At 48.7% G+C, this 11,495-nt stretch overlaps 1 protein-coding gene across 1 annotated transcript; it reads right to left on the bottom strand.

The window, feature by feature from the left end:
• Positions 1-781: 781 nt before the first annotated feature.
• On the bottom strand, positions 782-1,435 carry LOC114217200 (ATP synthase F(0) complex subunit C2, mitochondrial). Its single transcript, XM_028114024.2, has one exon. The coding sequence runs from the start codon at positions 1,372-1,374 to the stop codon at positions 949-951; it is 426 nt and encodes a 141-aa protein (XP_027969825.1). The 5' UTR covers positions 1,375-1,435; the 3' UTR covers positions 782-948.
• Positions 1,436-11,495: the final 10,060 nt, after the last annotated feature.

The following is an 11,495-nucleotide window of genomic DNA, read 5'->3' as shown; positions in this document are numbered from 1 at the left end:
TCCACAGTTCATTTGACATGACTATTCCATTTGTCACTCCATCAGTAGAAGACATGGCATCTTGCTCCCATTATTGGTGGCCGATCCGAATATTGTCCTGCCTCGAGCTGTCACCCTGTGAGATGTCAGCCTGGAGCAGTGAGACTGAAAACTGGGGCAGGCTTGGGTCAAAGATGGGGTCAACCCAGCGGGAGTTGTCAGATCAGAGCAGGGGTGAGAAGGAGGTCAGATGGGAGATCAAAGTCCAGGAACTAGGCAGGTACACAGTCAGGCCCGGCTCTTGGGAGGACGGTGGCCAGTGGCTGGAGCCCCTTCAGCAAGTGTCTCATAGGCCGGTCTCCTGAGTTGGCCTTTGGCTTACAGGTCTCCAGAGGGTTCTTTGTGATTGATCTGGGTTTGGGTTCCCTCCTCACAAAGAGGAGGCCTCCTCAGCAGGCCTCATGTTCACACGATCAGACAAACTCGAATATCCTGGAGGTAGCCTTATTTGTTCTAATCACGTGGTCCCAGACTTGCTGCTACTTTTTAGATCCACAGTCTTAGGTCTGACTCTGGCTGTGCATCAGAATCACCTGTGAACCTTGGTCAAATGCAGATTCCCAGGTCCCACCCTCAGAGAGTCTGATTCTCTAGGTCTGGGCTGGGCTCTTGACATCTTGAGAGGCTGTGCGGTGCAGAGGTTACTCATGGGGGAGTCTGGAGCCAGGCTGCTTAGACTTGCAACCGTTCTGCCACTAACCCAGTGAACTGGGGTGCACTTCTTAACCTTTCTGTGCCTCGGTATCTTTTTTTTTTTTTTTTCTTAATAATACAGTATTTATTTGTCTTCCCTCTGTCAAACCCTGAGCCAACCACTTTCCCCAGGCTGCCTGGGGAGGTATAGGAAAAGGAACATACAGGGCAGACAAGACACGGGAGAAAGACCTATGGGAGGTGGAGACGACTCCTTCACATGGCGAAGAGGATGAGAAAGGCCACCATCAGGCAAAAGAGCCCCATGGCCTCCGAGAGGGCAAAGCCCAAAATGGCGTAGGAGAAGAGCTGCTGCTTCAGAGAGGGATTCCTGGCATAACCAATGATGAGGCTCCCAAACACAGTCCCAATTCCAGCCCCAGAGCCAGCCACCCCTACCGTGGCAGCCCCAGCCCCAATGAACTTGGCTGCTGTGTCGATGTCCCTTGAAATGGCGCTGGTTTGGAAGCTGCGGTTAGGAATACGTGAGGTTAGGGGACGTGGGGCTGCCAAGCTGCTGAGGCTCTCATCTGTCAGTGTCTCTGGTGGTTTTAGCACCACTGCAGACAGTGATCGGCTCAACAGCTGAGAGGTGCTCCTGACCAAGAAGGGGGTGGAGACGAACTTTGCACAGGCGTACATTTTCAGGGGATGAGGGGCTGTGGCTGGAGAGCTGCTCCCAGTGCAGAGAAGACACAGAGGGGCAGGGCTGTGCCTCGGTATCTTATCTATAAAAGGTAATAATAATATTCAACTCATTGATTTGATGTGAAGTCTGAAAATACGAAGTGCTCAATAAATGTTGCTTGCTATTGCAATCTTTCTTTTTACTAAACTACAAGTGATTTAGAAGTACAGTCCTTCCTCCCTCCCTCCCTCCCTTCCTCCCTTCCTTCCATCCTTCCTTCTCTTCCTTTATTAATACTGAGTATTCCTACCTGCCGAGACCCTTGCTAGACACACACCATCCTCCCCAGTTATAGTCTAACAGGGAAGCCAGACCTCGGAAGCACAGTTCTACTCACTGCCTCCTGAACCTCATTGTAGTCTGCAGCTCTCGGCTTCTCTTCTGGTGTCCCTCCGGTGTGATGACCTTCGTTTGCTCCTTGAAACGGAGCAAAATGGAAAGAACATAGAAATCGTTTCGACCTGGTGTGCCATTTTCTAGCTAAGTGACATAGGACAAATCACATGTAGAAGGTACCTGTGTCTACTGCTTGCTCAGTATCACTGTTCTAGGAATGGGTTCTGCCTCTCCTATAACCACAGGGCCGGGAGAAGAGCAGTTAAACACACCTGTGATTCCGCCCCTCACCCCAGGCCACAGATAATTGGTCAGGGCAGGCAACAGACCCAAGCTGAGCCAATCACATCCTATGTCCAAGACTCCGGAATGGAGCTGAGGCCTTGCTGCTTGCCTTTGGCTGCTCTCTTGAATGGAGGTGATATTAGGAGTGGTTGGCAGTGGACATTTTGCACCGTGCATATTAGGAAAAAGAACCAATTAGTCTGCAGCAAGAAAGAAAAGCAAAGCCAATGGCTAGTTTTTAGGGTGCTGAGGTTCCTGACTGCCTCCCTATGCTGTCCCTAACCTGGGATTCTGTGACACATCCTCTATCCTTCTAGTAAATTCTTCTTTGTGTTGAAGTCAGATGTAGGGTGTCTCCCGTTTTCACCTGGTGCCTGGAAGGCAGGTTGTACCCCCCCAGCAACTGGGTCTTCCATGTTCAAGAGATCAGTTTTTCTTTTCTTTTTTTTTTTGAAGATTTTATTTATTTATTTGTCAGAGAGAGAAACAGCGCTAGAGGGAAAATAAGCAGGGGGAGTGGGAGAGGGAGAAGCAGGCTTCCCACTGAGCAAGCAAGGAGCCTGATGGGGGGCTCGATCCCAGAACCCCGGGATCACGACCTGAGCTGAAACAGACGCTTAACAACTGAGCCAGCCAGGCGCCCCAAGAGATCAGTTTTTCAAGGGCTACTCGAGGGGGAAGAAAATTCAAATCTGGGGTCTCGGGACCGAATTGTCTCTGCTGAGCTTGAATGAGATTTTGGGTCAGAGAACTTTAGGAGCGAAGGGATTTGGGTCTTGAACGCTAGAGGGGGCCTGGCCAGGCCTTCCATGGGAGGGACCCCTATTTCTAACTCTCCTTAGTTAAGGAGGGATCTCCTGAGAGCCATGCCACCTCTTCCCGTTCTGTTCTTTAATATTTGCAATTCCTCAGTCGCTTACACCCTTCCCAAATTGAGCTGGTTTCCGCCCCCACACCTGGAACTGGTTACTAGGACTTGTCTGTCTCTCTTGGGGATGGGGGTTGGGGTGAGAGCAGGAAGGTGAGGAGCAGCCATTCCTGTTCTAGTATGTTCTAAGCTTTTGGTGTTTTCTTTCCTCGGGCCTGCCTCTCCTAGGGTGTCACAGGGCTGATTGATGTCTTCCCCAGCACCCCTTTTGATCCGCTAGGTATCAGTTCCTCCAATTTATAGGCAGGAATGACTTTTAGCTGGCTTGCACCAGCACAGACTCAAGTGCTTGTTAATTTAGTAAAAAAAATTTTTTTTTCTTGTGTGTTGCTCCAAGTCCCCTAAGTGCCCCTCCGGCTCCCTTGTACCCTAGTTTCTTCCCTGGGATCCCCCAGACCTCCACACCATCCAGCAACTAAAAGGTTGATACCAGGCATAGCAAGGACTCTGGCTTAAACCCTTGGCATGTTTACCAATGGGTTCTTGCCTCTGCTTCACTAGTTAGATATTTTAAATACCCTCCTGTTTACAGGTAAGATTTAAAGAAGCTAACTAACCTAGGTCAATCATTCATTTAACACATTTTTTTTGAATGGCTGCTTTGTGCCAATCCTGGGTTCAGTACTCAGGTCACAATGCTGAACAAAAATAATGGCACATCTAGATTAGTACAGACACAGATGAAAAATTAGGAGATAAGGTAAAACCTGACTAGGGTACAAAAAAGAAGACCAGGGTCTGTGAGAGAGGATCATACAGATACCCACTTTTAGAGGCCCCCGAAGGGCTTCAGGCACTAATCAGCCAAAGCGAGGCAAGAACTGCTCAGGCCCAGAAGGCACGGCGTTTATGAAGAACATGGTGTTAGGTGGACTTGTCCAAGGTCACCAAGGGACAGGGCTAGGTTCTGGGTGCTGTCTGACTCTGAGGTCTGCGTTCTTTCTTTCCTCCTGGATTGCCTTGCTGCGGGGAGTGCTCATCTAGCCACTTTTCCTGATCCTTGGGTGTGGACCTCAGGTCTCCTGCAAATCACCACTGTCCTGTCTATACCGCAAATTACTGCCCTTGTGATATAGGGCACAGCCATGCCTCAGCCAGAGGACTCCTGCCACCTCAGCAAGTGCCTCTTTCACCAAACTGGGCCATCTAGTCACAAGAGAGACAAAAGGAGTATCAGAGATGTGGAGATGGATGGGAGTAATGTTGCACAGCGTTGCGAATGTATTTGATATCACTGCACGGTACACTTAAAAATGGTTAAGATAGTAAATTTTATGTTATGGGTACTTTATCACAATACACAGGAATATTTAACAAACTGCATAAAGATGGTCTCCTGCAACCTAAACTGCATGGTAGGGACAGAGAAAGAACTTTCGCTCCTCAGTTGCACACAGTGTCTGCCTCTGGGGTCGGTTCTGCTTGCAGCTCCTCTGAAGGAAGCTTTGGGCATGATCCCCATCCAGCCCCTCCACCCCTGGACATAGCTGAGGAGCCCAGGTGGAGGCGTCTGGCCAGATAGAGCAAGAAAGATGTAAGCAAGATGAGCTGCACGCACAAATTTGAACCAAGGAGGACTTCTTGTAGAGCAGAAGGTGAGGAAGTTGCTCAGAAGTGAGAGAAGGCAGCAGAGAAAACACCAAGAAACAGTGGCCCAATCGTGGCAGAGAGTGCTGATTACCTCTCACTACCTGTCACCCTCCACGCAAGCAAATGTGTAGCAGTGGGCTCTCTGGCAGGTCAGGGTGGGGAGTCCGGATTTGTAGTGCTCACCTATTTCTGTGGTGTACTCCCACTAAGGCCAATTTCAGGTCATGTCAATAAGTATTGAACTGGGGGGTGGGCAATACATGTGATGGGCTCTCCTGAGCCTGTGTAAGCCAGCTCTGAACACCACCGAATTGTCCCCTTCTTTTTTTACTAATAGAAGGTGCACTTTTGTTTCATTACGCTCATAGTCATGTGGCTGGACACTCGCTGTGATCTACAGCTGCGCCCTATATTACACAACCCATGGTCACGTAAGGAAGATCGGGTCAGTGGCCTGTGAGCAGCAGTGGTGTGGGCTGGTTCTCTGTACATCCTTAAAAGGAGAAATGGTCACCCCTGCTCTCTCTCCTCTTCTTCCTGCAGGCTGGAAGGTGATGTGGTGCAGATGAGGAGAACACCATGGAAGGTAGCAGGGGCAGCAGGTTGGAAGGAACCTGGATCTTTGGGCAGCCATGGAGCTGAGCTGCCTAACCATCCTGAACCAGCCACTTACATCTTCTGTTTCAGGAGAGAAGTAAATGTGTACTTTAATTAATTAATTCAACTAATTAATTAATTAATGTCTTTAAAGATTTTATTTATTTATTTGTCAGAGAGAGAGAGAGCACAGGCAGGGGGAGCAGCAGGCTCCCCGCTGAGCAAGGAGCCTGATGTAGGGCTCCATCCCAGGACCCTGGGATCATGCCCTGAGCCGAAGGCAGATGCTTAACCCACTGAGCCACCCAGGCATCCCAAGATTTTTATTTTGGAGTCTCTTATTATGGCAGACTACGAATACTTAGCTCTAGGAATACCTGGGATTTGGTGCATTTTGTGGATATCATTACCACAAACCCTATCCTCTGTCTTAAGAGGTCCCAAATGAGTCTGTCTCTATTATAAACAAAAGATTATTAGGCAGCATTTGCTAGGCTTAGCAGCAGAAACCACCCTACGATCTCAACGGCTGACAGCAATGAAGGTTATTTCTTGTTTATGCTCCATGACAGCTGCAGGTTATTTGAAGTTCTGTTCTATACGTGTTCACATTCTGTGTCTCAGACCAAAGGAGTGGCCCCTATATCAGTCCAGAGACAGAAGAGAAAATGCCATGGCTGAATCTTGCAATGACTCTTAAAGCTTCTGCTGGGATGTGGCATATGTCATGTCTATTCACGTTCCATTGGTCAAAGGAAGCGAATGGCCTAGGCTGACACCAAGGGGGTTAGTGAGGTACAGTCTCCCCACAGAGAAGCACTGCAAGTCTCATTGCTATGGGCAGAGATGGATCATCTTTTCACTAGGAGTGCAGCAAATAGTTGGGAATAATAATACAATCCACTGCAAGAGCCTAAAGTGAAAAAACATGTATTCTGCCAGGACAGATGCTATTCTTATTCCCATTTTGCAGGTGAGGAAACTGAGGCTCAGAGAAGATAAGGGCCACACCATCATATAGTCTTATGCTACTCTCCAACTGCAAATTCTGAGAAGCTCATTTCAATTTTTCTGCTATGGATCACATTGTTAATAAAACCTTGTAGATAGTCTGGAAGACGCTTTGCCTCATTTTTGTTTTTTTTGTTTTTTAAAGATTTATTTATTTATTTGAGAGAGACAGTGTGTGTGTGTGTGTGTGGGGAGAGGGCACAGAAGGAGAGGGAGATGGGCGCCTGGGTGGCTCAGTTGGTTAAGCGACTGCCTTCAGCTCAGGTCATGATCCTGGAGTCCCAGGATCGAGTCTCGCATCGGGCTCCCTGCTCAGCAGGGAGCCTGCTTCTCCCTCTGACCCTCTTCCCTCTCGTGCTCTCTATCTCTCATTCTCTCTCTCTCAAATAAATAAATAAAATCTTTAAAAAAAAGGAGAGGGAGAGAGATTCTTTTTTTTAAATTTTTATTGTAATGTTAATCACCATACATTACATCATTAGTTTTTGATGTAGTGTTCCATGATTCATTGTTTGTGCATAACACCCAGTGCTCCACGCAGAACGTGCCCTCTTTAATACCCATCACCAGGCTAACCCATCCCCCCACCCCCTCCCCTCTAGAACCCTCAGTTTGTTTTTCAGAGTCCATCGTCTCTCATGGTTCGTCTCCCCCTCCGACTTACAGGGAGAGAGATTCTTAAGCAGACTTTTGTTTTTTTGTTTTTTAAAGATTTATTTATTTATTTGAGAGAGAGAGAGAGTGTGGGGAGAGGGCACAGAAGGAATGGGAGAGAGATCCTTTTTTTTTAAAGATTTTATTTATTTGACAGAGAGAGACACAGTGAGAGAGGGAACACAAGCAGGGGGAGTGGGAGAGGGAGAAGCAGGCTTCCCGCCGAGCAGGGAGCCCGATGTGGGGGCTCGATCCCAGGACCCTGGGATCACGACCTGAGCCGAAGGCAGATGCTCAAAGACTGAGCCACCCAGGCGCCCTGAGGGAGAGAGATTCTTAAGCAGACTCCACGCTGAGCGTGGGGCTCGATGCAGGGCTCGATCTCACGATGCAGGGCTCGATCTCACGATGCAGGCTCGATCTCACGATGCAGGCTCGATCTCATGACCCTGAGATCAGGACCTGAGCGGAAACCAAGAGTGGGATGCTAAAGTGACTGCACCACCCAGACGCCCCAAGACCCTCTGCCTTCTATAGTGCATTTCTGGAAGCCAAGCTCTGGAGTTTGTGAAGAGCTCACTTAAGCTCAGCATATAGAAAGAGAGGGAGAAGCTACAGAGAGTTGGGGTGGGAGGTTTGGGGTCTGGTCCAGGGTCTGCCACTAAATCACTGTTCACCTTTGGGAAGTTCTTTAACCTCTCTGGGTCTCTGTTGTCTGCACATGGAAGAGCTCTGAGTATAGCTCAGAGTATGCAATTAATAAGGTTAATCTGGCTCTAAGATGCTAATATCTAATTTCACTCTTCCTAGCAGAACTTTGGGGTCCCTCTTAAGAAGCCCTATTCTTTATTTGAAAACTACCTCGAAAGATACCCTTCTATGTTCCTTCATCCATCCATCCGCCATCCATCCATCCATCCATCTATCCATCCACCCATCCATCCACCCATCCCCTTATTCCTTCATCAAAGGTTTGTGGCTTGTCCTCTGTACCAGGCCCTGTGCTAGGTCTTGGGGGTACAGAGATGGATCAGACGTGGTCTCTTGCCTCTAGGACTTCGCAGTCTATTGGAGGAGACAGAGATTTGCATAATAGTGAAGCCTGCAAGAAGTTGTTCTAATCACAAAATGGGGAGGTCAGAGCTGTGGAGGAGTCTGTTCAAAGATGTTGCACCAGGCCAGGGAGGAAGCGGCCCCCTCAGCGCAGGGGTGGTGCCACCCAGGGAAGGGAGAAGAGCCGGCAGAGAGGTGAACATGATGACCTCAGACGTGCGGGAGGAGGAGGCCAGCAGGCCATGGACATCTGGGTCTGAGGCTGGGTGGGGGAGCTATAGGTTCAGGAAGTGGATTGGGTGTCTTTCACTGAAGATGGTCACGGAAGCCATGAAAGCATAGGAGATTGTGATTTCCCCTCTGTACACTGTCCCTGAACTCCCAGAAGCCTGACTGCACAGACAGGCCACACACACCAACCTTTCCCGGGGAGGGCCCTGCAGAGGATTGACCTAAGTGGGGTGCAGCAGTGGACAAGTCGGCCCCGATAGGAAAAAACGTGCAACACCAATTCCGTTTTATGGCCTTGTCTGATGCTAGAACACGTAGAGAGGTCACCAGGTCATCCTCGGTGCAACAGGGACATAAATCAGGCAAAGCCCTGCTTCCTGAGGCCCCAGCCGAGGAGGACAGGGCCTGTCCACCTCTAACTGGGATCAATTACAGGCCATTCCCCTGGCGGCCCAAGCTTCCTTCCACAGATTCGTGGAAGCCTGGCCCCAGGAGGCCCCGCAGAGAAGCAGCTCTTGGGCTGTGTCTGTGACAAGATGCAGAGCTCCGACCTGGGTGGGGCGAAGGAGAGAGCTACTGGCCTAAGTGAAGAAGGTAAAGATGATGATAAGGAAATGGTTATCTACCTTCACCAAATGCACTGGGCCAGGCACGATACCAAGCACCTTATAACTTTCTGAGGTAGGTTCTGTTGATGACCTCATTTTACAGATGAGGAAACTGAGGTTCAGCGACATTGAGTGACTTGCTCAAGGCCACCCACTCAGGAAACGGCAGAACCCCAAATCCAAACCCACGGCTGTCTGCGTCCAGAAGCTGAGCTCAAAAGAGTGGCCAAAAGATGACAGCTGGCTTAGACAGCTTGTCCTTTGGCGTCAAATAGCTTGGATTCAAATGTTGGCTCTGCCACTGCTTAACTGTGGGATCTGAAGCAGGTTACTGAAGTACCGAAGCCTCAGTTTCCACATCTGTAAAATGAGGGAAACAGAATGTCCTTTGCGATATTGTGACAAAGGTTAAGAAGAATATATATAAAGTACATATGAGTGCTCAGGTGGTAATATTATTTGATCTTCATCACCCCCCTTATCCTTGTCTCATGCTGTTGCTTACCACACTCAAGTAAATGGAAGAGTATGGTGCAAAAGCTTGCAAGCATGAGAGAGGCTTGTACACTGGGGGACTTGAGTGTGAGCTGATCTGGTGGAAATGGAAGGAGGGGTAAAGTAACAGAATTGAGATTCAAATGATAGACAGAGGCTGTTTCATGCCAGGTTGCCTGTAAACCTTTAGGATTTAGGGCTTTATTCTGAAGTCAATGAGGAGCCATTGAAGAATTAGAAGCAGGTCGAGGAGTGTAGTTGACTTTGCTTCTCAGAAAGATGCTTTAGGCAGCCCATCTTGTTCTCCCTCGGACCCCAGTGCATATAGGAGTGCCCTAGAACGTAGTAGGTCTTCAAAAACCTTTTTGAATAAATTTGCCCAAAGTTACTGCTTTATCTAGACCTGCTTGATGATAAGAAACAAGTGTGCACTCTTGTTAACCCAGGGAAAGATGGTGTATTGCCGGGATAATTGTAGATGCTAGCTGTGGAGGACCAAGGACAGAGAATGGAACTGGGACATAACCCTGAATCCAGGGGGCTGCAGATCCTCAGCGGACATGATGCACAGGTCAGCACAGGCACCACTGCCTGCACCTCATGCACCTGCTCCTTTCCTACCTGCCCGTCACTCTCATTCTTAGTTTTGGTTTGCACGTGGTCCGCGGTAGCCCCACGTGAACTTTCCATCTTAGATCCTTTTGATAAGTGTCTTCTTGTTCGTTCCTTACTTCATCAAAATCTAAGAGAGACAATCTGATGGGCTTACACTCATCTTTTCCTGCAGCAGGAATCAGAATGAGGAAGCTATGAGTTCCTGAGTAACATCGGGATTCTGCGAGATAAAAAGGAAGGCAGGCAGAGAGCTGTGGGAAAAGCAATCAACACTGCATTACCCAAATAATTATTTAATTGCAAGTTGTGATACGTGCTTTGAAGGAGAAGTACAGGGTGCTATAAGAGAGTGTGAGAGGATCTAAATTAGATTGGGGGTGAGGTAGGCTTTAAAAAGCCTCCAGATTGACTGCTCTTGAGGCAATACTCTATTACTTAGGGTACAGGGTAAGCTGCTGTAACAAAGTCCCAGAGTACAATAACTTAAATGAGACCTGAGTTTATTTTTCTCATGTGAAAAGTCCAGATATGAGTAGTTCACAGCAGGCAGGACCAACTCTGTTCCAAAGAGTCATCTGGGACTTAGGTTGGTGGCTTGATGCTACAGTCCTTAAAATGAGGCTCCCATTTCTGCGTCCACAACCCCAAGGGTAAGGCCAGGAAGCTGCCACATCCCTTCTGCTCCCCTCACAAGTCACAGTGCCACACTTAGCTCTGGGAAGTCTGGGGGGGAGTGTAGAATCCAGCCGGGCAGCTGTGTTCTCTGTTACAGCTCGGGGCAGGGGTGGGGTGTGGAAAAAAAGAAGAGAGAAAGGAACCCATGGTGGGAAGTTCAAAGTCTCTGCTATGAGGACCCTACCCTAGGGGGAGGAGATGGAAGGTCCAAACAGCTCAATGCAGTGGGGAAGTCCCATAAGATGGGGATGAAAGATGCCTATTGGGTTTGGCATTTAAGAAGTTCCTTGGCCCCAGAAGGGCAGGAGTGAAATAGAAGTGGGTTGAGGGTGAGAAATGAGGATATGGAGCTAGAAGTGTAAGGTAGCTCTTTTGGGTAACTTGGGGGAGAAGAGAAGGAGAGGCAGAAATAGCCAACTCTAGAACAAAGGAGGATGTTGCCCCCTCCTCCTCCTTCTTGACGCTGGGAAAACTCTGAGAACAGTTACAAGAAAAGAGGAGTATTTCCATAGAGGAGAGTTCAAAGATGTGGAAAGAGGAATTAGCTCCTTGCGCTAGATAGAGACAGCTCTCAGAGGAGACAGGAGGGCGTGGGGCCAAGAGCAGAGATACAGAGATGAGCCTTGAACAGAAAGAGCAGAAAGAGAAACGTGTCTTCTGAGATGAGGAAGGTGCATGAGGATGAATGGTGAAGTGGTTATACTTGTGGATGTGGGATGGGGCATGGCCTCCCATAATTCCTGCCCAATGGCTCCATTTTCTCCATAAACCAGGGGGCTCTTGGTACAGAAGAGGTGTTGGCAAATAGTTGATCAGGAAAGAAAGTAGGTGTGCACATGTATAAGTTAAGTCAGATTCAGAGTCACATGGCTTTGATTCCCATATCTGCAGCCTACCCAAACCACCTCAGTCTGCCTTGGAGAAAGTACTGGGGTCTCAGGGAGAGCCTGGCTCCCAAAAGAACTGAAAAACTCCATTCTGTCAATAGTGTCTTGGA

This window comes from Eumetopias jubatus, unplaced genomic scaffold, assembly GCF_037043125.1.
Source record: "Eumetopias jubatus isolate StellerSeaLion01/CBP00866 unplaced genomic scaffold, mEumJub1_p1.0 scaffold_4, whole genome shotgun sequence".
In the NCBI taxonomy this organism is placed as follows: domain Eukaryota; kingdom Metazoa; phylum Chordata; class Mammalia; order Carnivora; family Otariidae; genus Eumetopias; species Eumetopias jubatus.
Note: the sequence above shows the minus strand (reverse complement) of the source record. Positions and strands in the feature narration are given on the sequence as shown.

Coding starts and splice junctions, on each gene's coding strand:
- LOC114217200 (XM_028114024.2), bottom strand. CDS start 1,374: ATGTACGCCTGTGCAAAGTTCGTCTCCACCCCCTTCTTGGTCAGGAGC.